Source organism: Aristolochia californica, unplaced genomic scaffold (assembly GCF_029961685.1).
Source record: "Aristolochia californica isolate CCGP_79_NKW_82.1479 unplaced genomic scaffold, dmAriCali1.0.hap1 SCAF_2, whole genome shotgun sequence".
Taxonomy (NCBI): domain Eukaryota; kingdom Viridiplantae; phylum Streptophyta; class Magnoliopsida; order Piperales; family Aristolochiaceae; genus Aristolochia; species Aristolochia californica.
In genome coordinates, this window is record NW_027181881.1 from 11140356 (window position 1) to 11168088 (window position 27733).

The following is a 27733-nucleotide window of genomic DNA, read 5'->3' on the forward strand; positions in this document are numbered from 1 at the left end:
TTCATTTTACTTTCTATATTTCATCTGTTTTTCTATATTTCATATTTATTTTTATATTTCTTCTTTCTTTATATAATAAAATTACATTTCTATATTTCATCTTTCTTTCAGTATTTCATTTTACTTTCTATATTTCATTTTACTTTCTTTATTTCATCTTTATTTCTATACTTCATTTTACTTTCTATATTTCATCTTCCTTTCTATATTTCCTTTTACTTTGTATATATTTCATCTTTCTTTATGTATTTCATCTTTTCTTCTATATTTCATCTTTCTTTCTATATTTCATGTTACTTTCTGTATTTTAGTTTTCTTTCTATAATTCATATTAGTTTCTATGTACTATCTTACTTTCAATATTTCGTTTTACTTTCTATATTTCATCTTTCTTTCTACATTTCAGTTTCCTTTCTATATTTCATCTTTCTTTCTTCATTTCATGTAACTTTTTATATATCGTTTTTCTTACTATATTTCATTTTACTTTCTATATTTATCATTTTTTCTATATTTCATTTTACTTTCTATATTTCAGCTTTCTTTCTTTATTTTATTTTACTTTCTATATTTCATCTTACTTTCTATATTTCATCTTACTTTCTATATTTCATCTTACTTTCTATTTTTTATCTTACTTTCTATTTTTCATTTTACTCTGTATATTTCATCTTCTTTCTATATTTCATTTTACTTTCTATAATTCACCTTTCTTCCTATATTTCATTTTATTTTTTTTATTTCATCTTTCTTTCTATATTACATTTTACTTTCTATATTTCATCTTTCTTTATATATTTTCATTTTACTTTCTTTGTTTCATATTTTTTTCTATATTTCATTTTACTTTCTTTATGTAAACCTTCTTTCTAAATTTCATCTTCTTTTTATATTTCATTTTAATTTCTTTATTTCATCTTTCTTTCTTTAATTTATGTTACGTTCTATACATCATTTTTCGTACTATATTTCATTTTACTTTCTATATTTCATCTTTCTTTCTAAATATCATTTTACTTTCTATATTTCATCTTTCTTTCTGTATTTCGTTTTACTTTTTATATTTCATTTTAGTTTCTATATTTCATCTTTCTTTCTTTATTTCATTTTACTTTCTATATTTCTTCATTCTTTCTGTATTTTATTTTACTTTCTATATTTCATCTTTCTTTCTTTATTTTATTTTACTTTCTATATTTCATCTTACTTTCTCTATTTCATCTTACTTTCTATTTTTCATCTTACTTTCTATTTTTTATTTTACTTTCTATTTTTCATCTACTTTCTATATTTCATTTTACTTTCTATAATTCATCTTTCTTTCTAAATTTCATCTTTCTTTCCATATTTCCTTTCTCTTTCAATATTTCATTTTATTTTTTTATTTCATATTTCTTTCTATATTACATTTTACTTTCTATATTCCATCTTTCTTTATTTCATCTTTCTTGATATATTTTATCTTTATTTTTTTATTTCATTTTACTTTCTATAGTTCATCTTTCTTTCTGAATTTTAATTTCTATATTTTATCTTTCTATCAGTATTTAATTTTAATTTCTGTATCTCATCTTTGTTTCTATATTTCATATTTCTTTCTATATTTCCTTTTTCTTTCAATATTTTTTTATTTTTTATTTTTCATCTTTCTTTCTATATTTCATTTTACTTTCTATATTTCATCTTTCTTTCTACATTTCCTTTAACTTTCTAAATATCTTCACACTTTCTATATTTCATTTTCCTTTCTTTCTATATTTAATTTTTCTTTCTTTATTTTAACCTTCTTTCTACATTTCATCTTCTTTCTATATTTCATTTTACTTTCTGTATTTCATCTTTCTTTCTTTAATTCCTGTTACTTTATATACATCATTTTTCTTACTATATTTCATTTTACTTTATATATTTCGTCTTTCTTGTATATTTCATTTTAATTTCTATATTTCATCTTTCTTTTTGTATTTCCTTTTACACTTTTTACACTTTTGTATCTTCACACTTTTTATATTTCATTTTACTTTCTATATTTCATTCTACTTTCTATATATCCTCTTACTTTCTATATTTCATCATACTTTCCATATTTCATTTTACTGTCTATATTTCATCTTTCTTTCAATATTTTACTTTACTTTCTATATTTTATCTTTCATTCTATATTTCATCTTTCGTTCTATATTTCATTTTACTTTCTATATTTCATCTTCTATCTATATTTTATTTCATCTTTATTTCTATACTTCATTTTACTTTCTATATTTCATCTTCCTTTCTATATTTCCTTTTACTTTGTATATATTTCATCTTTCTTTATGTATTTCATCTTTCCTTTTTTATTTCCTATTTCTTTCTATATTTCATGTTACTTTCTGTATTTTAGTTTTCTTTCTATAATTCATATTAGTTTCTATGTACCATCTTACTTTCAATATTTCATTTTACTTCCTATATTTCATCTTTCTTTCTACATTTTAGTTTGCTTTCTATATTTCATCTTTCTTTCTATATTTCATTTTACTTTCTATATTTCCTTTTACTTTCTTTCTATATTTCATTTTAGTTTCTATATTTCATCTTTCTTTCTTTATTTCATGTCACTTTCTATATATCGTTTTTCTTACTATATAGAAAACAGAGAAAACAGAACCACTCACTGAGATGAAATATATATATCGTATCTTCGTATAGAAGAAAACAGAGTCACTCACTGAGATGTGCATCGGTTAATAAAAGAATCTCTCTTCTGTATTCTAACCTCTTCTTCCTCTGCCAGACTCTGCAACTCAATTTGCCCCTCCCAAAATGCCATAAATTCCACATGGGTCCCCCGAGCTTTCCATTTATTGTCAGCCAACAGTAGTCAAACAATAAGGGAGGTCGGAAGTGAGAAGAGAATCCAATTTTTTTTCAACTTGTTTCAAGGATATGATTCCTCTACCTCTCCTTTTCTTCTTCTCTTCTTCTTCTTCTTCTTTCTTTCCTCTCTCACCCTCTTGGTTGAGTACCTTTCATGGGATCCTAAATCTAACAATGTGTTCGAAATAAAAAATAGACATGTTGTTGAAGAAGGCAAAACAATTATGCTTGCCATGAATGTTCCTCAATTTTATTGGCCTTGTGCGGTTCTCACTGTTTGCATTTTGATTAATCGAGTGTTCTACACGGTTGATGAGTCATCCTCATTTCCATTGACACTGTGAGTATTTGGTTGCACCACTTCTTTTCATAATATGGGTCCCATCAAAATAAGTTTAATCCCAAGGCAGCAGTCGGAGAGGGGTCCTTCTAATGTCCCTGAGGTATTTTCTCCTCCCTCATCACCAATACAATTTGGACCATCTTATGATACTCGACCCATTGCTCTTCATAAAAAACCTCGTTCCACTTCTATTCAGCCTACATGCACCTCTCATCCCATCTCTAAATATGTTTCGACTCACCATTTGTCTCCTAGTTGTGTTTCTTTTTTGTCTATAGTATCATCCACTCATATCCCTACAAGTTATTCAGAGGCTTCCATTGTTCCGAGATGGAAAGTTGTCACGGATAAAGAGATCCAAGCCAAGTACAAGAACTCTACTTGGGAGTTAACATCTCTTCCATCAACCAAGAAGGCAGTTGGTTGCAAGTGGGTATGTATGATCAAGTATAATCTTGATGGCTCAATGGCCAAATGTAAAGCAAGGTTAGTTGCCAAAGGATATACTCTATCATATGGTATGACTATGATGAGACATCTCACCAATGTCACAGATGAATTCTACTTGTGTCCTTATTTTTCTTACTACAAATTTTAAATGGGTGATACATAAGTTGGATGTTAAGAAAGCCTTTTGTAAATGGGGATTTGTTGGAATAGGTTTATATGAGTCAACCACCTGGTTATGTGATTGAGGGGTCCATTAAAAAAAGGTTATTTATGGGTTGAAACAGTCCCCACATGCCTAGTTTGATAAGTTCACCACTGTAGTATCTCAGCTTGGATTCATGTGATGTGAAAGTGATCATTGTGTTTACAAAAAAACAACATACATGGCAATATTCTCATAGCCGTATATGTTGATGATATTGTTATTACTATTAGTGACCTTAATCTGACAGGTTAAGAAGGACTTGAACAAAGAGTATCAGAGCAAAGATCTAGAACTTCTCGAATACTTCATGAGTGTAGAGGTCTTTCAATCTAGTTACGGCATTGTTTTGTTACATAGGAAATATGCACTTGACCTCTTAAAAGAAACTAGGATGATTGGGTGTAAACCAATTGATACACCTATAGAACAAAATGTTCAATTATGTGTTGAAACTAGCAGTGATGTTGATATTGGTCGGTTTCAACAGTTGGTTGGGATTGTTAAGTTGTGGAGCCTAATTAATACCTTACCCTCTGGCATGGATCGACCTTAGCTATAAGGTTGTTGAGGGGGTTGGAAGGGGGGCGAGAAACCCCCCTCCAAGGGGTTCGGGGGCGGAGCCCCCGGCAAGTCCATGATATATTGATTGTTGTGTCATTAAGGGTACTATGGGGATTTCACACTTATAATCTGGTTGCCCTAATTTTCTCTTTATATGTGGGGGCGTCATTGTTAGGGTTTTATCACCTTAACAAGTATCATCATCCCGAGGAGCATATGGAGTTGCAGGCCGAGAGGTTAAAGAAAAACACCTGTAAGTGTGTGTGATTTCTCTTGGTAAACTATTTCATCTTCATAGTGGATTACTACAGTGGCGGAAGACAGGACGCAGTCTCACCCTGAGGAGAACTTGTATAAATCTTGATGTTATTTTTCTTTGCTTGCTTTTCCTTTTTCCGTGATTATTAATATTGATCTTGTTAGTTTAGAATTAGGGCATCTAATTCCTAACAGGGATGCTGATTTACCTCAAGTTACGAGACCTGATATATCATATTCAATTAGTGCTATCAATTAACGCCAACCTAAATAGTCTAACTGGATGGCCTTGGAGAGATTTCTCTAGTATTTGAAGAAAAATCCTATCCCCTGGATATACTGACATTGAGGGTTTTTTAGATGCAGATTGGGCAGGCTCTCCGGATGACAAAAAAAAAACCCACCTTTGTATATTTTATGACTCTCTAGGAGGTAATTTATTCACATAGAGGAGAGAAAATAGAATGTTTTGGTGAGGTCAAGTGATGAGCTTGAATATAGAGCTATGACACATATAGTAAGTGAGCTATTATGGCTCAAGTCTTTCATAATTGAGCTCAGGTTCCGAACAACCAAGCCTATGTGACAACCAAGCCTATGTACCTTCACTGTGATAATCAGGAAATCATCCATATTTCAACAACCCAATGTTTCATGAAAGAATTAAACACATCGAGATAAATTGTCACTTTGTTGTAGAAAAGTTACAAGCCGATGTTATATCAATGCAATACATACCCTCCAAGAACCAACTAGCAGATGTCTTTACGAAGACTATTGTTGCAAAGTCCCTCTTTGATATGTGTTCCAAGTTAAGAATATTTGATGTTTTTTCACTAGTTTGAGGGGAGTGCTTAAAGGGTATTAGTAACATTTTGTGTAATTAAGTGAAGTGGTATTAGGGACTAATTATGTTAAAGTGTGAGTTCTTTTTTATGTCCACTTACCTATAAATAATGAAGTGAGGGGGGAAATCAAGGACAAGTTCACCCTTCCCCCCACCCAAGTTGTCCTCTCCCTTCTTCTCTTCTTTACCCTTTTTTTCTCTCGGCTTTTTCTTCTTTTCTCTTATTCTCCTAAAACCTAGACCTTCTAGTGATGAAAACCTAAAACCTAACACTCCCCAAAAGGACTCTATCAATTTATCTTCTAATTTATTTTTTAAACAACTAAGGGTCGTGAGAACTAGTAGTTGATGCACTTAGTTCTATTTGCAATTTTAGTTTTTCTTTAGATACTTTTGGATACAGATTTAGATTCAGATTAGGACATCTAAACTTGAGAATTACTCAATAGAGTTGGATTTAGAAATCTACCTTTGGATAGTTCCTACATATTCAGATTTCAGATATGCAAAAATGGATCTGACTAAAAATTTATATTGAAACCAAATGTAGTCCATTTGCAGCTGTCTATTTGCCTGATTAAATAGGCTTTGTGCTTAAATTATAAAGTAACTAATCCTTGTTATGTTGTAAACTAAACTTGGACAAGTTTATTGGTAGCTACTGCTGAAAATCATCTAATGGGTCTAGGTGTTTTTACGAAATTTTTGTAACAATAAGTCTCAAGTGTTAGACAAGTAATGTAATTGGACCTTTGAGGTCTACTTTTATAGATGTCATTTATTGTTGATTAGCGGATGAAACTCTGAGGTGTAAAAGCTATAGGAGTGGACATAGCAATTTAATTTTAGGTTGTGAGCCACTATAAATCTGTTGTGCTAAGAGTGGTTATCTTATTATTACATGACTTATTTGATTTGACTATTTGATAATTCACATTTAGCATTAAATTTTGATAAACCGATTTAGCCCTCCCCCTCCCCTCCACCCCGGCTTATCCTTGTATGACCTAATAGATATGTGAGGAGAATTTCTCATCTCAAAGAAAAAAATACCGAATAGCACACTCATTATCGAATAAGCTTGCCAAAGAGGAAGTGTCCCAAGAATGTCAAACCTACAAGTCGTTATTGTACCTTTAGCTCACCTTGGGTTACCTTGTAATTTATAATGTATTGAATTTCTAGAAAATCAAAATATTTCTTGACTTGTTTAAACTAAGTATATTGAGTTTCTGTTTATAATAGAGAAAATGAGTAGAATTAGATTAAAAATAAACTATCAATGTCCTAGTTACACCCAAAATCAAATATTTAAATATAAGTCCTAGAACAATAAAAAAATTGGACATAAATAGAAGACTAACATAACTGAAACATCTTTAAATAAACATTTTTGTGAGACTTCCTCCTATCCCTCTTAGACTCCACCATATTAATTATGGTTCTTGTGAAACTTCTTGTTGTAAGAGTCATGTAAGACTCTTTCATACTTTTTCTTCAACAGTCCCCTTCAAGTTGTAGTTTATAATTTTAGCATGTAATGAAAAAAAAAATTGTCATCAGTCATCATTAGCTAAAAATTGTTCATAAATACCAATTTTTCTTCTTATGTTCTCCCTCTTTCTTGAATATTTCAGTCACATAAAACTTACCACAATATGTGGCATAAAATACCTCTTTCTTGTACTTCTTCTTCTACTTCTCCCCTCAAATTGGGATAAGAGGGACATAGAAACCTAGCTTAGACAAAACACAATATTAGAGAAGAAAACCACTCCTAGACATACAATAGAGGTAATAACACAATCATAGTCTGCAAAACACTTCACTAAATTTTTAAAGGAAAAAAAACAACCCACCTTTAGGGCACAACATAGAGAGTACTGACTTTTTAGGGGTCGCTCAAACACAAATCACTTCTTGGGTGAAGAACAAAAGATTTGACTTGAGTTGGATGTTGGGCATACTTCTACACTTTTTAGGTAGTGGGTCTAGGTATTTCTTTGAAGTGAGGGAAATACAATATGATAAATTGAAGAAATACTAGCTAGAGGAAAACAACTTTAATTAGAAGGACCTTTTAAAAAAAAACTTGAAGAGGCTATAACTATTGAACTTAATAAATTTGATTAAGTATAACTTTGTTTGGGGTGACCACAATTTTGTGAAGTTGATGATGTGGAAGATATACAACAAGTAACAAAGATGCAAAATATTACAACATCGTAGTAGGATATTACATACCTTGAACAAGCACATCATGGGGTGATTAAATCTGATAAAAACTCTCTAATTAAAATATAAATTTAGTTAAAAAAAACTAGGATTCTAGGCGAAAAGGAAACTAAATTTACATCAATGCATAGAGAGATAATAGGGTAGAAAAAGGAAAAAGAGAGATTTTAGGCAAAATAGACTTTTGGTACTTCTGATATTGATATCCCTGAAAATATAGCTCAGAATCACAAATGGTTTGTTGGTTAAGAAAATAGACTCAAAGAGAATTAATTTGATAGCCAATTTTACATTAGAACTATTGAAGAGCAGATATTGAAGAATCTTACATGACTCTCGCAACAAGAAGTCTCACAGAGCCAAAATTTATATGGTGGAGTCTTATAGGAGTCTCATAGGACGAGGTCTAACAAAAGACTTTCACTTAAAGGTATTTTAGTTATGTTAATATGCTATTTATATTCAGTTATTTAATTATTCTAAGACTCATCTTTTAGTATTTAACTTTGGGTTTAACAGTGACAAGTGTAGTTTAATTGTAATTGGATTCTACTTTTTTCCCTCTATTATAAATAGAGGTTCATTGTACTCAAATTACAACAAGTTAATGATGTTTTTCTCTTTTCCAAAAATTTAACATGGTATCGGAGTCGGTTCTGTGAGTTAACTCAGTTTACACACAGGTATAACGTGATCCTTTTCTGATTTATCAACTCTAGTAGTTTAAGTTCATATTCTATCTTTTTTCTTTCATTCATGTCCTAGTACTTATTGTTTCCTTAGCGTTCACACCTCCATAAGATATTTTAATATTATAAATTATATATAGAAAGAAAGATAATTGAGTCTAATTTCCAACGCAAAATGAATTTTGTCAATCGGAATTTTAAAAAAAAATAAATTGATAGTTGAAGGAGCATAGGTTAGGAAGCAGGAAAGGTTCAACCAACAGCAGAAAGCTTCAATCTTTTGAGCCATTTTATGACATCATATGCATATTTATATGTAAAAAATATCTCTAAGTCTATTTTCTACCATGTCAAACCAATTCTCAATATGAGTTTTCTATAGGGAGATATCAATTTCGAAAGACTTAATGGCCATGATGGTCATAGAAGAAAGAGTACCCAATTCAGCCAGATTAAATAGTCCAAAACCTATTAGATGTTTCCTCTCAAAAGAGTATATTTTTTGATAAATGTTATACTTGGATGAAAGGTAGAAGTCTAGTTTCAAAAGGAGAAAAAATCATGTCAATCTGATTTATATTTAAGGAGATATTCACAATGCAGTCAGTAAGGGTCAAACTACTTAACAAAAAAAATAAAAAAGTCATAAAAGATTCAAGATCAAAGATTTTGATATCAAATTAGGTATCAATTTAAAAATCTTTGAATCTAGTTTCTTTAGAAACAAACCTTTTGTGATTCTAAGCTATATTTTTTGAGATATCAATATCAGAAGTACCAAAAGGTTAGTTTGGCCTAAAATCTCTTTTTTTTTTCTTCCTTTTCCCTTAGAATTTAGTTTTTTAGCCAAATTTCTCTTCTAATCGAAGATTTTTTGTCAGACTTAATCACTCTATGATGTGCTCATTCAAGGTATGTAATATCTTACTTCAATGTTGTTTTCAAGTTTTACTTTTTTGTTTTTGTTAATTGGTTGTGTATCTTACACATCGTCAACTCCGAAAATTGTTATCACCCCCTCCAAAAAAAAAAAAAGTTATACTTCGTCAAATTTATTAAGTTCACCATTATAGTCTCCCCTAGTTTTTTTAAAAAAAATGTCACATTCTAGAATTCGTTTGGAAGTATGTGTTACATAATCGCCTCCTCCCAGTTAAAGTTGTTTTCCTCTAGTATTTCTTCAGTTTATCTTCTTCTGTTTTTCATAACATAAAGAGCAATGCCTAGACCCACTACCTAAAAAGTATAAGAGTGTATCCAACATTCAACTTGAATCAAATCTTTTATTCTTCACCCAAGAGGTGATTTGTGTTTGAGCTACCCTTAAAAAGTGAGTAGTCTCTATCTTAAGCCCTAAAATTGAGTCATTTTTTGGCATTTAAAATTGATTGAAGTGTGTTTTAGACTATGACCATTTTGACTGGTGTATAGAGTTTTATCGTACAACTATAAGTGATTTACTTCTCTCACTTTGTGTTTTATCCAAATTGGGTCTCTATGTCCTTTTATCCCTAGCTTGAGGGAGTGAAGTAGAAGCAGAAGTACAAGAAAGAGGTATTTTATTCCACATGTCGTGGTAATTTTTATGTGACCAAAGTATTTGATAAAGGGGGAGAACAAATGATGACAATTTAACATCTATGAAAAAGTTTTAGCCAATGATGATTGAAGACCAAGAATCATTTTCATTGCAAGTTGAAGTGATAAACTCCAAGTTGAGGGGCGAGTGTTGAAGAGCATATATGAAATAGCCTTATATGACTCTCACACTAAAAAGTCTCACAGAGCCAAAATTCATATAGTAGAGTAAAACAAGAGTCTCATGGGAGGAGCTCTCATAGAAGAATCTCATTTAAAGGTGTTTTAGTTATGTGAGTCTTCTATTTATGTTCAGTTGTATAATTGTTCTAAGACTCATCTGTTAGTCTTTAACTTTGGGAGTAACTGGGGCAAGGGTAGTTTAATTGTAATTAGATGTTACTTATTTTCTCTATTATAAATAGAGGCTCTTTGTACTCAAATTACAATAAGTCTGTGAAGTTTTTCTCTTTTCCATAAATTCAACAAAAACCTTTGGTCTTGTATCTTTTATGATGGTTTGATTTGCTTCATTCTATAACATGACATTTGTAAACTTCTATCAGAATTTCCTTCCATATATATGAGATTGACATGAAAGTTGATCCTTCTGAAACTAGACTATGATATATTGTTTTCTTTATAAAATATACTTATTTTGAGAAAAAGAATCTGATAGATTTCGGATTTTACACTCTAGCAGAATGAGTACTATGTCTTCTTTGGCCAGCATTACCATCGACTCTTCCGATATTGATATCTCCCTCTAGAAAAATCAATTTGAGAATTGGTATGATGGGTTAGAAAATAGACTTTCATATATTTCCATTGATATATAATTCTCCATACAAAGTGTCATTCTTGATGGCATAAAATGCCTCAAAAATTGAAGCTTTTTGTTACTACTCGAACCTCTCTTCCTATTAGACCTTAGTTGCTTCAAATATGGATTTCTATTTTTAGAAAACTCCGATTGTCAAAATTTGTTTTGTCTTGGAAGGTGGACTCAAAATTCTTTTGATCAATAAATAATTCGACATATGAAAAGTTCAGTGTGGAGGTGCAAACACCAAGGAAACAATGGATACTTGGACAGGAAATTAAAAAAAAAGGTAAAATACGAACATAAACTACAAGAGATGATAAATCAGAAAAAGATCACATTATCTCTCTAGGTTTCTTTTTATCAATATATAATTTGACATGTGAAAAGTTCAATGGGGAGGAACAAATGCCAAGGAAACAATTGATACTACTACAGGAAATGAAGGAAAAAGTAAAACACGAACCTAAACTACAAAGATGATAAATCAAAAAAGGATGACATTATCTTGGTGGGTTTCTTTTGATCAATGTATAATTTGACATATGAAAAGTTCAGTATGGAAGTGCAAACTCTAAAAAAACAATGGATACTAGGACAAGAAATGAAGAAAAAAGTAAAATACAAACTTAAACTAGAAGAGATGATAAATCAGAAAATGATCACATTATCTCTTTGGGTTTCTTTCGATCAATATATAATTTGACATATGAAAAGTTCAGTGTGGAAGAACAAATGCTAAGGAAACAATAGATACTACTATAGGAAATTAAGGAAAATGTAAAATACGAACCTAAACTACAAGAGATGATCAATCAAAAAAGGATCACATTATCATAATTCGACATATGAAAGGTTCATTATGGAAGTGCAACCCCTAAAGAAACAATGGATACTAGGACATGAAATGAAGAAAAAGGTAAAATACGTACGTAAACTACAAGAGGTGATAAATCAGAAAATAATCACATTATCTCTGTGGGTTGACCGAGTCAAATCACAAAACCCACTCTAATACCATGTTGTTTTTCTGGAAAAGAGAAATATTTCACTAACTTGTTTATAACTGAGTATAATGATCCTCTATTTATAATAAACAAGTAGAATTAGATTACAAATAAACTAACTTTGTCCCAATTATACCCAAAATCAAATCCTTAAAGATAAGTCTTAGACCAATTAAGTAATTGAACACGAATAAAAGACTAACATAACTGAAATATCTTTAAATATACTCTTTTATGAGACTTCCTCCTATGAAACTCCTCTTAGACTCCACCATATTAATTATAGCTCTTGTGAGATTTCTTATTATGAGAGTCATATAAAAATCTTTCATATTTTTTCTTCAACATAATGTACAAAATCATGTAATCTATTTTTTTCTCAAATAAAAAAACAAATCATAATTTTCAAAATAAGTAATTAAATAATTCACTAAGTCTGCACATACAAACTCAACTCAAAAGTATTCAACCCAAGAGCAAAACAATTAAACAGTATCCAAGCATCCTTTCTACAATAGTGAACCAAACAAATACAATTACATCCCTTACAAATAAACCAAGACTAGCACAATCAACACTAATTAAATTCAAATATATCAACTCATAAAAAATTATATTCTAAATGAAACATACAATAGTGTTGATAGTAAGTAATATGATCATCACAATACAAAAGAATGTTCATAGTAATATTTCATTGGTACACAATACCGTGGTAGTGTTTAGTTATGTTTAGTAATAGATCATTGAAACTAAATGCATTGTTATCCATTAGTATCAAAATGTAACTTGGTACTAGGTTAAACATGATAAGCTCAACAAATAAGATCATTAATCGAGCATAACTCTCAAGTAGAAGAACAGTGAGTGAGAAAAGATAGGAGAAACTTTGGCATATAGAGGGGAATTGAGAGAGGGAGTTGCCCGAGTCAAGTTTTGCTTATGAAGTTGAATAGGGAGGAGAGTCAAGGTGTTGGTTCTATACAAGATAGTGTAGAAGGAAAAGTTGGGTGGTATTGAAACTAAGGGGGGGTTAATCAACTTGAAGTCCGAGATGATCTTCAACTGCATGAAGTCCTTCAATACTTGAAGTTGTTAGTGGAACGCAAATAACATTTCATCTAGATGCAGGGGATAAAACAGTCCTAATTGGGGGTTATTGTCAAAATATATTATTAATTAATACCATGTAAAAAATCTATCTTATATTATTAACATAATATTTTTTTATTCATTAATCATATTTATTTTTTATTTACTCTATTGTTTTAGTGATTTAATAGTGGTAATTAAAATATTATTAACTCAAACACTTGGTTTAATTAATTTATTTTTATAATTAATAAAATCGATGAAGATAACAATTTTATTATCCACACTAACACCCATTTCAAAGAACCCATACCCATTTCAAATATGAAGATCATGTAAGCCTTTGTCGAAGAATGGTAATATACTGATAAATTCATCAATAATCTTCTAGTAAATGTTGGATGTCATACATCACCTAATTTCCATTTATGAAGTGCCAATTTTATAGAGCTTCTGAAGAGGCTATTTTATTTTTTTACCAGACTTTTTAAAACTGAGACCCGACCAAACCCATTTTGAACACTTTGAAGTAGATTCTTAATTAAAAAAAAAAAAAAAAAAGGAAGAATGCTTTCAGAACTGCCCTACACTACCTTAAATGACAGATAAGAAGTCTGTTTCCAGAATAACTCAAATAGACGCTGGCTCAGCCAGCAAGCTGGTAGGAAGATGAATTCAAAATATTCCCGCCACCTCAATGCGGATCACAGTTACATAGATCCAGGTTGTCATTTTTTGTACAACATGACCACAGCAGTGCCAGTATTGCTTTACCATTAAGGCAACAAGGACCCCATAGAGGTCTTGAGTGAATTATGTGTAGTCCTACTGTACATTCTGCCATGGATACAAGAGCACTTCATACCGTAGTATTCTGAGAGATGACCTCACCGAATCTGAGGAAGAGGTTGGCGTCTGAGGTGCTGCTTAAGGTGGCGCAAGCCATTGCGTTTGGATTCTTGAGGTTGTAGTCACGTACATAGTTGGTAACTGATGAAGGCGGCGGTGGCATGGCCTCCTTACTGGTTGGTGGCTCTTCCGCAGGCACCAGGCTTTCCAGCACTCGTGACACTTCGTGCATGGTGGGACGATCTGCAGGCTGTTTTTTGCTGCACAGTAGCGCTAGCTGAAAAACCTTTTTTACAACATTGAGATCTTTACAGGTGGTGGAGATCTCTGGATCCACCGTCTCCATCACCCCATTGCTGGCAGTTTTTGACAGTATCTGAAGGTCATTGAAGCCATTAGAAAACTAAATATTGAAAGCTTACATGACCAAAAATAGAACAAACACACAAGAGGGAGAGGCCGATTGGTTTGAAACATACCAGGCCTAGGAAATTACTGTCCAAAATAGAACATAGTAAACTAAAAACACGAGGGGGAGTCAGCCTGGTTTGAATCATACCAGGTCGAGTAAATTACAGTCATTGTCCACGGCCTTCCTTCCAGTGAGTATCTCAAGCAAGACAATCCCAAAGCTGTACACGTCTGATTTTTCGTTAAGGCGAGAGGTTCGAGCATACTCAGGATCAATGTAACCAATTGTACCAATGATGTAGGTGGACGTGTGTGTCTTAGACAAACATAAGCTCTTTGCTATGCCAAAGTCAGTCAGATGAGCCTCAAAGTCCTTATCTAAAAGAATGTTTGATGATTTCACATCTCGGTGGATTATACGGGGGCTACAATCATGGTGCAGGTAAGCCAACCCATGCGCGGATCCAAGAGCAATTCGCAGGCGGGTCTCCCAATCAACCTTCTTCTTCTTTGACTTACCTGGTGAAGCCAAAATTAAGGGTTGATAAACTTTTGAAATAATAATACTGATCAAGGATTAGAAAACAGGTTTCTTGAATGAAGAATGCTTACCATGAAGGAGATCCCACAAGCTACCATTCTCCATGTAGTCATAAAACAGAAGGTTCCCTGAGGGAGACAGTGAGTATCCTTGAAGGCTAACCAGATTTCTGTGTTTGATGCTACCAACAGTCTCAAGCTCTGTCTCAAATTCCTTTAAGCTCTGAGGATAATGAGAATAAAGCCTTTTGATTGCAACAGGTCGACAATTCTTGAGCACACACTTGTACACAGTGCTTGAAGCACCATACCCTATTATATACTTCTCACTGAGATTTTCTGTCATCCTCATTATATCTTCGTAAAGATGCAGAGCCATGTTCATGTGAAAGATGACTAGTTTTGGTGATATGTTACTAACTGCAGTAAACTAAAAATCAGATTCAACAAAGGAAATAAAAATAGACCCAATCATTTTTTGGAATGCTTGAGGTTGAATGGTTAACCTGGCTTGTTTGGAGAGCCCTCTGAAAAATGAGTTGGAGTATGAGGTCGACAGGCTGCAACCAAGATCATGAGAATAATAGCAGCTGAACCAAACGTTATTGCCAGAATGGCTGCTTTGGACATTGAAGCTGCATAGTTACAGACATTGACATTGGTAACTCTTGCAAAAAGTATAAAAGACAAACTATTTCTCCTTAGCATTCTATCTCATGGTAGTAAACAGGATTTCAACTGGAAAGGTGCTTTGAACCTTTTGGTGGCTGCTGATGTACATGACAGGGCAAATTCAGCCAATCACCACAAAGCCCAGGATTCCCTAAGAAGCTGTTCATAAAAATTGAATGCTTAACAACTATGCTTGTAAAACGTTAAAAACATCAAGAACATACCCACTAGTGGAGTTAAAAGCAAATCTGAAGTAGCTGCCAGATAAATACTCAGCTCACCTGTCCTGAGAAAACCTGGAAAAATTATTCCCACTCGGAATGTAACCAGCAAGGTTGTTATATGATACATTTCTGTTAGAAAAAGCGAACTAAATAATCAGGAAAAGAGGGCAAGAGCATTTTCTTTGTGAAAACCGTAAGAAGTGTAGGATAGCGTGCACTTACAAGACAGCAAGGCTCAAACAGTTGATTAAAGAGAGAACATTTCCAGACAAAGTGTTATTTTCCAGTCTTCTGCCCAAGCATTACACAAAAAAGTTTAGTACATCCAAAAAGCATAAACCCACGCTACCAAAAGAGGAATATATTCCTGATGGACTTCACAAGAAACAACTGAACACTCTTTTGTAGCAAATAGGAAATTTTAGTGGCACCTAAAAACAAACTGATGGTTTAATCTCAAATAAGGTAAAACATACAGTGAAAAAAGATTCTGGAGCTGACCAAGCTCCTCAGGAAGTGAACCAGAGAGGTGGTTATTAGACAAGTCTCTACACGCACAAAAGCCAGATGTTATCAGAAATGTGTCAGAAACATCACACTTAATAACTTCTGCTGCCAAAGATTTTGAGGTTTCATGATCAAATCCTTACATATCCATAACACTCCTCAGATTTCCAAATTCCTCTGGGATGTAGCCCTCCAGATGGTTGTTCCTCAGATTTCTGTAAGATGACAAAATAAAGGATGTCAAGAAACTGTAATTGCCAGTAAAACACTAGCTAACAAGTGATGCAAAATCTCACAGCTTTAAGAGGTGTTCCAAGTCACCAACTGATGCAGGAATGGAACCACTAATTTCATTGTTGGAAAGGTCCCTGAAAGTAAAAATATTTCAATAATTTGTTACAGGTTTTAAGCAAAAAAAGAAGGGTAAACTTACAAGGTATCTAAATTGCCAATTCGGGACAGCTCGATAGGGATGGGACCCTTCAAATTGTTTGATGAAAGGTTCCTGAAAAAGGAAGCACCAAACTCAATGAATTAATAATTCTGGAAATATAATTGATAAAACCAGAAGAAATTTTCCCCTAAAGAATTGATTAAAAACAAAGAAATTAAGAAATATGTTCAGAGGCAACTTCATCTTTCCAGATAACAGATATATAAAAAACACATACATATTAGCACAGCAAAATCTCTTCACCACACCCAGGACTTACAAGTATGTCATACTCTCAAGCTTTTCAAATGCCCGAGGAATAGTACCATTTAACTCGTTCCCATAGACGTTCCTGTATACAAAAGATTCATCAATAAAAAGATCCCAAGTAGGGCTTAACCAAACATATGTAGACAAATTTAAATCTTACAGGTTATTCAAATTTACACAGGAGCTGAGATTTTCTGGAATTGGCCCCTCAAGCTTGTTGTCGGCAAGATTCCTGCCAAAATGATGTTCCAATCAATTACACCATAGGAAAGTAAAAGTTGTACCTACAGAAATACATAGATTACATAGATAAAATAAAAAAAATCAAGAAAGATTTCAAGGAATACATACAGGTCAAATAAATCTGTAAGCCTGCCAAGTTCAGAGGGAATATGGCCAGTCAAGTGATTATCACTCAGTTCCCTGCAAATACAATCATTCATGAGCATTACTAGTCCACAGGAAGCAAATTACCACACAGATGCTGAGTAGACCCTTACAGATAATGAAGCTTCGTCATGTTACCAAGTTCTGGTGGGATGGATCCTGTGAGCATGTTTCCTTGCAAATACCTAAAAATTTTATCTAAGTTCATCAATAGAATGAACAATGCCACAGCATTTGCGAGAGAAAAGAGTGGCTTCGGTTTTGATAAACAAAAAGAGTAGAAACCACATATATAAATAGATAACAGCTAGCTCATGTCCACTTAAAATGATCGAGTTGGTCAGTTAGAGGGTAAAAATTAAAAATACACATAGAAAGAGAAAAGTAAATAAAAATGATCTGTGAATTCAATGACCCGAAAAACCCATCACTTACAGTTTCTCAGTGTAAGTTAAGTTGCCCAAAATGGGAGGGATGGGTCCACCGAGTAGGTTGCAGCTCAGATCACTGAATTTAACATAAAACAATGTGAAACACAAATTCACAAGTAAAGTGCTTACTGCAGTACAAGATTAAAATATGAAATGGGATCAGTATATTCCAGTCCCACTAATGCACTCAGTTAAATCATGATAAAAGCCTAAAATGATTAAACATGTATTCTACCCCTCAAATGGATTAAACAAGGAAGATTTTAACATCTAGGAGATAGACAGTTTACAGTTCTTACAGCACAGCAAGTGCCTGCATTAAACCAATCACAGGTGGAATTGACCCAGACAACCGGTTTCCTTGGAGAGATCTGAACATGAATTAAAAGAATCATTTCTTGCACAAGTAAAAAACTTCAAAAGTAAAGACTATTACAGAAGCTACCCAATAATGTCAAACTATTTGCAAAACAAGATAGACCACATACAGTGTAGCTACTTGAAGAAATCCAATGTTAAATGGAATCTCCCCAGTGAGATGATTATAGGACAAGTCCCTGAAAACATAGAGCACATGAATTAAATTAAATCATGCCCAACAGCTTATGATGTTAGAAAGATTAACCTACAGTAGATGGTAGAATGGTAGAATTTATACGTACAAGACCTGGAAACCGGTGCAATTGCCAATATTTGTAGGAATGCTCCCACTTAAGCTGTTATTTCTAACATCACTACAATATAAGTGGAGATCGAATGAACACACTTCTTTACAATGTTAGCAGAAAACAGGAGACAAGAACCTCAGAACTTACAAGAACCATAACCCTGTCAACTGGCACATATCAGGTGAGAGGGTTCCCACCAAATTGTTCCCCCTCAGACCACTGAAAAAAAGTCGGATACCCATAAGGAACTGGCAACCCAGAATAAGCCAAAAAAATTAAAATTTGGATGAATAACCCTAAGAAGAGATGTTGGAGAACTCACAGATACTGCAGAACCTCATTCCAATAAATGAGCCTTGGTATATCCCCAGTCAATTTATTTTGAGCCAGGTCCCTGGTGAAAGAAAGGGTAATGCTAAAACTAGCACTTTTTTTTTTTTTTTTTGTGGTGAAAATGAACAGACACTGATGCTGTTTTTCAAACAATAAAGAAAAATGAATAAGAAAAACTGACTTACAGGATTTTCAAGTTTGGAATTTGAGAGAGGGTTGAAGGGATGGGTCCCGTCAGCTGGTTATTTTTTAATATCCTAAAGGACAAACCAACAATGATTACAAAAAGTTAGAACCAAAAGAAAAAAAAATTATAAAAACAATGAACTGAACCAAAAGGACAAAACCAATGCAACCATACAGACTTACAAGGCTTCAAGTTGCTTCAAATTTGATATTGAAAATGGTATATCGCCATAAAGATCATTGGAGGACAAGTCCCTAATACCAAAAGCTTTAGCAGGTCAACAATTTGGCTTTTGAAGAAAAAGATTAAAAAAAGAGATCCTCTACTAACTGAATCGTTTAATATGTAACCCAGAAACCATTTGGGATGGCAAATCATAAAACTAGAACTTACAGGCTATTCAACAAAGAACAGGAGCCTATCTCATCTGGAATCTGCCCTGACAGATGATTTCCTGTTAAATCACTGCATAAGGACACATGCAGCAGTCATAAATACATTGTTTCTTTCCCAAATCGAGTATAAAAGGCATTATATGAATTTATGAGCTTTTCAAAAACATGGCAACAAATGTACATTGAGAGCAAGCCTTTCAGGTTTCCAATTTCAGGGGAAATTTCTCCGCCAAGGTTTAAGCCTGATAAGTTTCTGAAATGTGCAAAACAGAATGCCATGTAAAACGATCAGTGACATGTAAAACGATCCATCTAGCAAAAAATGAAAAATTACAAATATGACATTGCAGGCTACAAAAGAATTAAAAAATATATCTTACAGTGCAACAACATCAAATGTGACATTATCACAGATAACCCCCCTCCACGAACAGTAATCTGAGGAATCGGCATTAACCCAATCGTACAACACATTATCTACATCTCGAAAGGATTTTTTGATTTCCAAGAGTGTCGCTCCTGAACAAAACCGAAAAACAAATCATCGACATCTTCTAACCAACTGTCTTTATCCCCTTACGACCAAGACACAGCACCTTTCAGCACTATCGTAGAAGAACCAGTTATGAGAAAAATAACACTAAATTACCCCTCAAGCTCAACGTGTTAAGGGAATTTTTTTCTAAAATTGCAAGTATCGAGTTCGCTATGTCATGCACCAAGTCCAGTAAGTAAACTTGAGCCGTGAACGAGAGCAGCAATTTCTAAAAGAAAATCTATTAGCGCAGTGGTCAAAGCAATTATTTAAGGAGAGAAAATAAACGCTGTCGACTAAAAACACACTTTCTCAGACAACAAAAGAACAAGCACAAACAGGAAAAGAGAAAGAATAGTAGCAGAGAAACAATAGAAAACGACCTAAAGCAGTATATGAATCCAAAATCAACACTTGAGCCCAGTAATAAACAGGAAAATTACAGGATAAGCTAAATACTGCAGAAGAAAAAATTACGTTTCGACACACTTACCATCGTCTGAATATGCTAAATCAAACACCAATGCTACGTCGAAAATGAGAAAAAAGAGTAATACAGTAGATGTCTTCAATTCCTCATGTTTCCCAAAGGGACGCATTTCTGTCTTCCTCTTCCACCAAACCTAGGAAACGGGTTTGAAATCTATCCAAGTAGCAACAGCCTCCTAACTGGACTTAGGGAAGAAACGGGATCTTGCTCCACTTGCCACTACCACAAGATTTCCAATCGAGAAGGTCACTGAACTGTGTTGTGATACAAAACTTTTTGCTGTTCATCTCTCACTTGACAGACGCCAAACGCGAACTTCTATAACATTGTTCATTGTTTTCCACTCGAACCGTATATGAAAGTATAGACAGCGAGACAGCCACCTAAGGAAATCACAACTGTGAAAACTCCAGGGACCGTCAATGTCCTCCTTCCTGGATCGTCTGCGTAAGACAGTTGGAAGATAATCCGTCCGCCAAATGCAACGACATGGAAAGAGAAAGACGAAGTTTTACTTCAAAAATGACCTCCTCCCACCGACACGGAGACGGAGAAGGAGAACAAAAACGAGAGCGCTCTGCAGTCCGCTCTGGCCTTGTAACGGAGTGAGGAAGGGCGTCATTGTTTTGTTTTCAGTTTTCTTTTCTTTTGACGAAATCACGACACCCTTGCCTGTTCCATCACATCCTTCTGTCCTGCGTCTGATAACCAGGGAAGAGTACTAGCCTCTGTTTCCTCTGCAATCTTTTCATCGCTATCCTCTCTCTCTCCTCTAATCAGAGAGAAAGAGAAAAAAACCCGAGCAGTGATTGCAGGTTGTAGCGCAGGAGGGTGGCAGAGGGTTTTTAACTTTACCTTGGAAATAATTCTCTCTCCGGCTTCCGCCATTATCCTCTGTTTTACATTCTCTCTCTTCTGCATGCGATGCTGCGCATTAGTTGCCAATTGCAATCCTTTTCAGGTTGACAACAACCTGCGTCAGAACGACGGAAAAGGAGAGAGAATAGTTTCTCTAGTTTCCCATTTTACCACTCCCTTTCCAATCAAAGCTTGAAGCCCCTCCGCCACTGTACATACCGGCAAACTCCTCGGCGACTGGCCAATTTTGAAGGGGCACCGGGTTGTTGCATCTTTATAAATGCAATAATATTACATCCAATAAAAGTGCATGGTGTAAGAAAATGATTTAGTGTAAGTCACATTGGTTATCGAATAATTGAATTTCACTAGATCCGGCACACTAAATCTCTTATATACCTAGCTTTAAGTATGTAAATATTCATTGTTGAATATATACACAATTCAGGATAGATATACTTAAAATTGGACAAAGATACTTAGATTTGGTAAATATGTCTTAGCCAATCGTAATTCATATGGAGTGTGATTTCGAGTACCGAGTTGAGTAATAGAAATTACTTAGTGTTGTCAAGAGTTGGGAAGGTGGGCTATATTGCTACACAGTATTGGAAACAATTTGGTAAGTTGGCTTGGATCAATAATATTGTAGTTGGAATTTGGGAAACCTCGAAGTAATTTAAACATGAGTTAAGAAAATTAGTTCAAAACTAGAATAGTGGACAAAGTGGAGTGAGACTTGTTCTTTGTCACTCAAAATACATCACTTGTTGACCCAGGTATGACTATTTTCTAGGTCTCTCCTACAAGTAGTTGGGCCCTAAATTTTGGGTATTTCAACACATCTACATAAGAGTTGAATTTCTAAGACAAAGAAATGTTTCATTGATTTCATTATAATTAAGTATAATTAACCTCTATTTATAATAAGGAAAATAAATAGAATCAAATTATAAGTAAATTACCCTTGTACTAGTTGCATCCAAAATCAAACACTAAAATTTAAGACTTAAAACAATTAAACAATTGAACATAAATAGTAAGTTAACTAAAACACCTTTTAACAGGACCACTTCTATGAGACTTCTTCCTATAAGACTCCATTTAGATTCCACCATAGTAATTTTTGTTTTGTGAGACTTCTTACGATGAGAGTCATGTAAGACTCTTCCTCAATCTAAAGTTTATAACTTCACTCTGCAATGAAAAAATTATTGGTCTTCAAAAAGAAATTCTTCATATTGTGCTTCCTCTGACTTAGGTATCCTAGTGACATAAAATATAATTATCACAACAAATTGAATTCTTCATTATATATTATACTTCTTCTCAAATGATATCAATACCCACACTGCATCGAGAGGAAGCATAACCACTACAACACTTAGCTTCGAAATTGAATGCTTACACGTAAAGAAAAAAATAAGAAAATGTACATTAAATCAATAGATTAATGAATGTTGTTGACTGAGTGTTGACTCTCATCTTAATTTTTATGATAAAAAAATTTAATTAATCTAACATTCAACATTCTAGCCTTTTAAATTGTTGACTTCAGGATTTCATACTATTGAGATCTTCAACTTAGAGTGTTGAGGAGATCAAGGAAGAACGAAAAGAGAAGAGGAGATGAGGAGAAGAGAAGGAGAGAAGTGAGGACGACTGAGAAAGAAAGGGAGAGAATTGGAGGAGGGAAGAAAGAGAGAGAATTAGGGTTGTGGAAGATATCCAAACCATCCCTCTTAGCCTTTATTTATAGATGTCAAGAGTACATAAATTACAAGTACACTCTTCACCCTATAAAGAGTAAGGAAAAGACAAAAAAATATAAGATATTTACAATAATAACACCTAATTTTGTCTATGTCTTTCAACACTCCCCCTCAAGCTTGTGGTAAAAAACATCGTATATCCCTAGGTTCGTACATGTAGTGGAGAGAATTTTGGAGTTGATTGACTTTGTGAATATATCAACAAGTTATCTATGAGTTGAGACATGTTTAAAACTTATGATTCCTACTTGTAACTTTCTCTCATAAAGTGATAGTCCATTTCGATATGCTTAATTCTCTCATGAAAAACTGGGTTGGAGGCAATGTGGATCACTGCTTAATTGTCTCAATAGAGTTCCATAGGGCCTTCTTTATTGAATCCCAATTCTGCTAGAAGAGATTTAATCCGTAAAAGTTTACTTATAGCATGTGTCATGGCTTTGTATTTGGGTTATGCACTGGACCTTGCAACCACATTTTGTTTTTTCCTCCTCCATGTAACAAGGTTGCCTCCAACTAGAGTACATTACCTGAAGTAAATTTTCTATCATCTAGTGATCCAGCTCAATCCGCATCGACAAAGCTTTCAATATTGAAATGACCATGACACTTATATAAGAGCCCTTGTTTTTGTGCCTTTTTCAAGCACATGAGAATCCTCTCCAATTTCCAAAGAGACATTTGAGATTTAAGCATATACTAACCACATTGACTACACAATAAATATCAGGTCTAGTCACATTGAGATAAATAAGTTTCCCAACTAGCCTCTTCTACTTACCCACATCAACTTCTTCTCTCGAGCCAACATATAATTTTGTATTTGTCTCCATAAGGGTGTCACAAGGAAGACATCCCATCATTTTTTTTTCTGTAAGCAAGTCAAATACATATTTTCTATGTGATAAGATAATACCATGCATGGACTAAAGAACCTCAATACCAAGGAAGCATTTAAGGAGTCTCAAGTCTTTTGTCTTGAATTCATTGTATATCTTGTGTTTGACTTGATTGATGCTATCGGTATCTCTGCTTGTCAAAATAATATCATCGACGTACACAACTAGTACCATACCTTTCTCAGTATGCGTGACAAATATAGAATGGTCCACAGAGCACCTTGTGAAGCCGAATCAGTGCATAGCTTGATTAAACTTGTTGTTGGAAGATAAATAATATCATCGACGTACACAACAAGTAGTACCATGCCTTTCTCAGTATGCGTGACAAATATAGAATGGTCCACAAAGCACCTTGTGAAGCCGAATCAGTGCATAGCTTGATTAAACTTGTTGTTGGAAGATGGGCTCGAGCCCACAAGCTCAAGGCTAGAAGCCCACACGTCAAAGGAGTGGCAAAGTGATTATTTATGGTATATTCCATAAGGATGACATGAAGATATAAATACGTTGTCTTATTATGTCTTTGAATCTATTGAGTTATAACCCTAAGGATTTTGTAACACTATAAATAAGAGCATTGGCTAAGACGAAAGGCATTCAAGCCTTCTCCTCTCTTTGAGAAATCGTCTAGCCGCCCTCTCTTCTCCCTTGACGTATTCTCTTCTTCCCTTAATCCAAACTCTTCTCTCTCAGGTCCTTCTCCTTTCTCCCTCTTCTCTCTCTTCTCTCCTTCTTCATCCACATTAACCTAGAGTCCTTCTCATGGGGTCCTAACTTCTACATGGTATCAGAGCATGGAGTTTAGGATCCCTATTCAAGTAGTTATGTCCTCATTCAAGAAGTTGTTTATAGAAGAAAGGGTTTTGCCATGAAGAGATAGGTAAAATTTGTTTTTTTTCATATTCTCTCTTTATGGATTCTATTTTTTCTCTCTCTTCTTGAATGCTTGAGTCATGTCAAGTCAGATAATTTTCATAAACATTGTGAAGATCTATCTTTTATGAAGAAAAAGATGTTATAATCTTGATAAGCTTGTAGCAATTACATGATTGGTCAAAGGTTGGTTGTCCCTATTGTTATGATTTGAATTCAGTTATCTTTATGTGATGTGAATCAAACATTGTTGATTTGGGATTCTAGCATCTGTTGCTGTCAATTCTATAATCTAACGGTACTCATGGGATTGGGTTATATTGTTGGATGACCATCATATGGTTAGAATTCCAACATTTACTTATTCCTAGTGTTTCTTTCTATTTTTGAACTTTAGCAATTGAATTTTTTTGTGTTGAAGTATTCCCATGAGTTGGAAATTTTTTTTGCCAAGAAATTGCTCTCGGTTTACCAAGAAAGGCCGTGTCTACATTTTCTCTCAATTTTTTGGTTGAGTTTGGATTAAGGATAAGAGTTGCATCTATTCTCTTCTCTCTATTTTTTTTATAAATATAAGAGAAGTTGAGTAGTGGCTAGTTTTTGTTACCACTTGACAAAAACACTAATGTTTTCATGATTTTGTGCTTATTCTAGTGAAAATATTCTCTACTTATTTTTGGTGGCTAATTTAGTCTACAGGTGTTTCAAATTACGTTGTGTAATTGTTATTTGAGCCCTTCGACAATTGACCTCAACAGTTCATTTGCGTCAACATAGAGAGTAGACATTTGAGTAATAAAAGTGACATACTCCGAATTACTACAATTTCACTAAGAGGTCTTTCCAATTACCTCAATTGGTCAGAATCAGTATCGAGGATTCTCATTACTTGTGACCTTCTCAGTCATGTTCTCAAAATCCCTCCTTCGATTGATGAAGAAGATGAATTCTACCGTAAATGGGTTAAAAACGATAATATGGTTATCAGTTGGCTTATTAACAGCATGGAAGAGCATGTCGCTAACAATGTGGTCCACTTGGAAACTTCCAATGATATTTGGGACACTTGTGCTAAGCTCTATTCAAGTACTGCCTCCTTGAAAAGAGTCTATGATGTTTTCCAAAGTATGTTGGCTATGATGTTTTCCAAAGTATGTTGGCTACCAAACCAGGAGATAATATTCATGAATTTTTTGCCCGATTTCGTGGCCTTCTCCAAGAATGGAAACTTCCTCAACCATACTCTACCGACATTGTTGTTCAAGAAAAATAGCGTGAGGCCCTGGCAGCAGCTACCTGCCTTACCAATATTAAGCCTTATCTAGAGGTGGCTAAGATTCAACTTCTTAGTTCCTCTACCCTTCCTTCTTTTGATGACATAAGTGTCACATTATTATGGATTCCTGATCCATCTCCTCCTTCTCCGATTGATGTTCCATCAGCTATGTTCTCTGATAATTGGGCTACATCATCCCAATTCCGAGGACGTGGCAAAAATACAAGAATAGGCCGCAATAGAGGTGGTCAAATGGGTCCACCCCATTCCCACACTGAGCCTCGTGTCTGCACTTACTATGGTAGTCTAAACCACCTTGTGGATTCATGCTGGAAACTCCATGGCAAGCCTGATTGGGCCACATCCAATCCAGCCTCTGCCACTGTTGAGAAAAAGGAGGATAGGACTGATTCTCCTTCTGGGAATATGACTATTTCTGCGGATGACTATGCTGTAATTCAAAAGCTAAAATCCTTATTGGATCAGTCATCTACTCGACCAGAACCTACTGTTGCCACTACCATTGCCTCAGGTATGCTTTCTTCCCCTTCAACCCCTTTCTCTTGGATCATTGACTTGGGGGCTTCTGACCACTTGACAAGTAACAAACACATGCTTCATTCATTGTCTCCATGTCTTCCTCATAAATTTGTCACTTGCTAATGGTTCCCAAACCAAGGTGCTTGACAAGGGTTCCTCCTCTCTTACTGTGTCTATTCCTCTTCAAGATGTGTTGTTTGTTCCTCAATTTCCGTTAAATTTGCTCTCCATTAGTCAATTAACCAAACAATTGAATTGTTTTGTCACCTTCTCACCATCTTCATGTATATTTCAGGATCTAAGTACGAAACAAGTAATTGGTGGCGGCCATGAAAAAAGGGTCTTATACTATGTTACTCTTCCACTAGTAGCTGCTATTTCATCCATTACATGTGAGGCTCAACTTTGGCACAATCGGCTTGATCATCCATCTACCTCGTCACTTTATTATTTAGTTTCATCTCTTAAATCTTTGTCTAATTTTAATTGTGAGGCATGTCAATTAAGTAAATATGTTAGAAGTACATATTCTCCTCGTCTTACAACTACTTGTACTGCTCCATTTGCATTAATACATTTTAATGTATGGGGACCTTTAAAGGTCTCTAACATTTCTAAAGTTCAATATTTTGTTATTTTTGTGGACGATTTTACCAAAGTGACTTGGTTGTTTTTGTTTAAAGAACGTTCAAAATATCTTTCTATTTTTAAAAATTTTCATGCAATGATTCTGACTCAATTTGGGAAAAAAATTCAAATCCTTAGATCTGATAATGCTAAGGAATATTTGTGTATCGAGTTTAAATAATTTTGTGAGGATAATGGGCTTCTTCATCAAACTTCATGTGCCTATATCCTTCAACAAAATGGTGTTGCTGAAAGAAAGAATCGTTACCTCCTTGATATTGATCGGGGCCTCCTCTGCTCGATGAAGGTACCCTACTTTTATTGGCCTCATGCTATTCTTACTGCATGCTTTCTCATCAATAGGTTACCTTCATCAGTGCTTAGAAATCATTGGTAAAGATCCATTTTCGCTCCCTCTTAAAGTATTTGGTTGCACATGTTTTGTTCATGATACTAAAAGAAAACTTGATCCTCGGTCTTTGAAGTGTATTTTTTTGGGTGTTCTCGAACTCAAAAAGGATATATTTGATATAATCCTACACTTCGAAGGTTGATGGTATCTCGGGATGTGACTTTCTTTGAAGACACTTCCTTCTACTCCTCACA

At 34.0% G+C, this 27733-nt stretch overlaps 1 protein-coding gene across 1 annotated transcript; it reads right to left on the minus strand.

The window, feature by feature from the left end:
* Positions 1–13582: 13582 nt before the first annotated feature.
* LOC137955643 (LRR receptor-like serine/threonine-protein kinase ERECTA) lies at positions 13583–21035 on the minus strand. Its single transcript, XM_068802675.1, has 27 exons — positions 20283–21035; positions 19635–19773; positions 19436–19507; positions 19253–19324; positions 19042–19113; positions 18858–18929; positions 18662–18733; positions 18487–18558; positions 18334–18405; positions 18160–18228; positions 17971–18042; positions 17676–17747; positions 17354–17425; positions 17205–17276; positions 17014–17085; positions 16864–16935; positions 16584–16655; positions 16447–16518; positions 16294–16365; positions 16120–16191; positions 15866–15934; positions 15701–15772; positions 15505–15578; positions 15254–15382; positions 14820–15167; positions 14356–14726; positions 13583–14172 (listed from the first exon to the last, which is right to left on the minus strand). Exons 1-27 carry the CDS (start codon positions 20386–20388, stop codon positions 13807–13809), a joined length of 2967 nt encoding a protein of 988 aa, XP_068658776.1. The 5' UTR covers positions 20389–21035; the 3' UTR covers positions 13583–13806.
* Positions 21036–27733: the final 6698 nt, after the last annotated feature.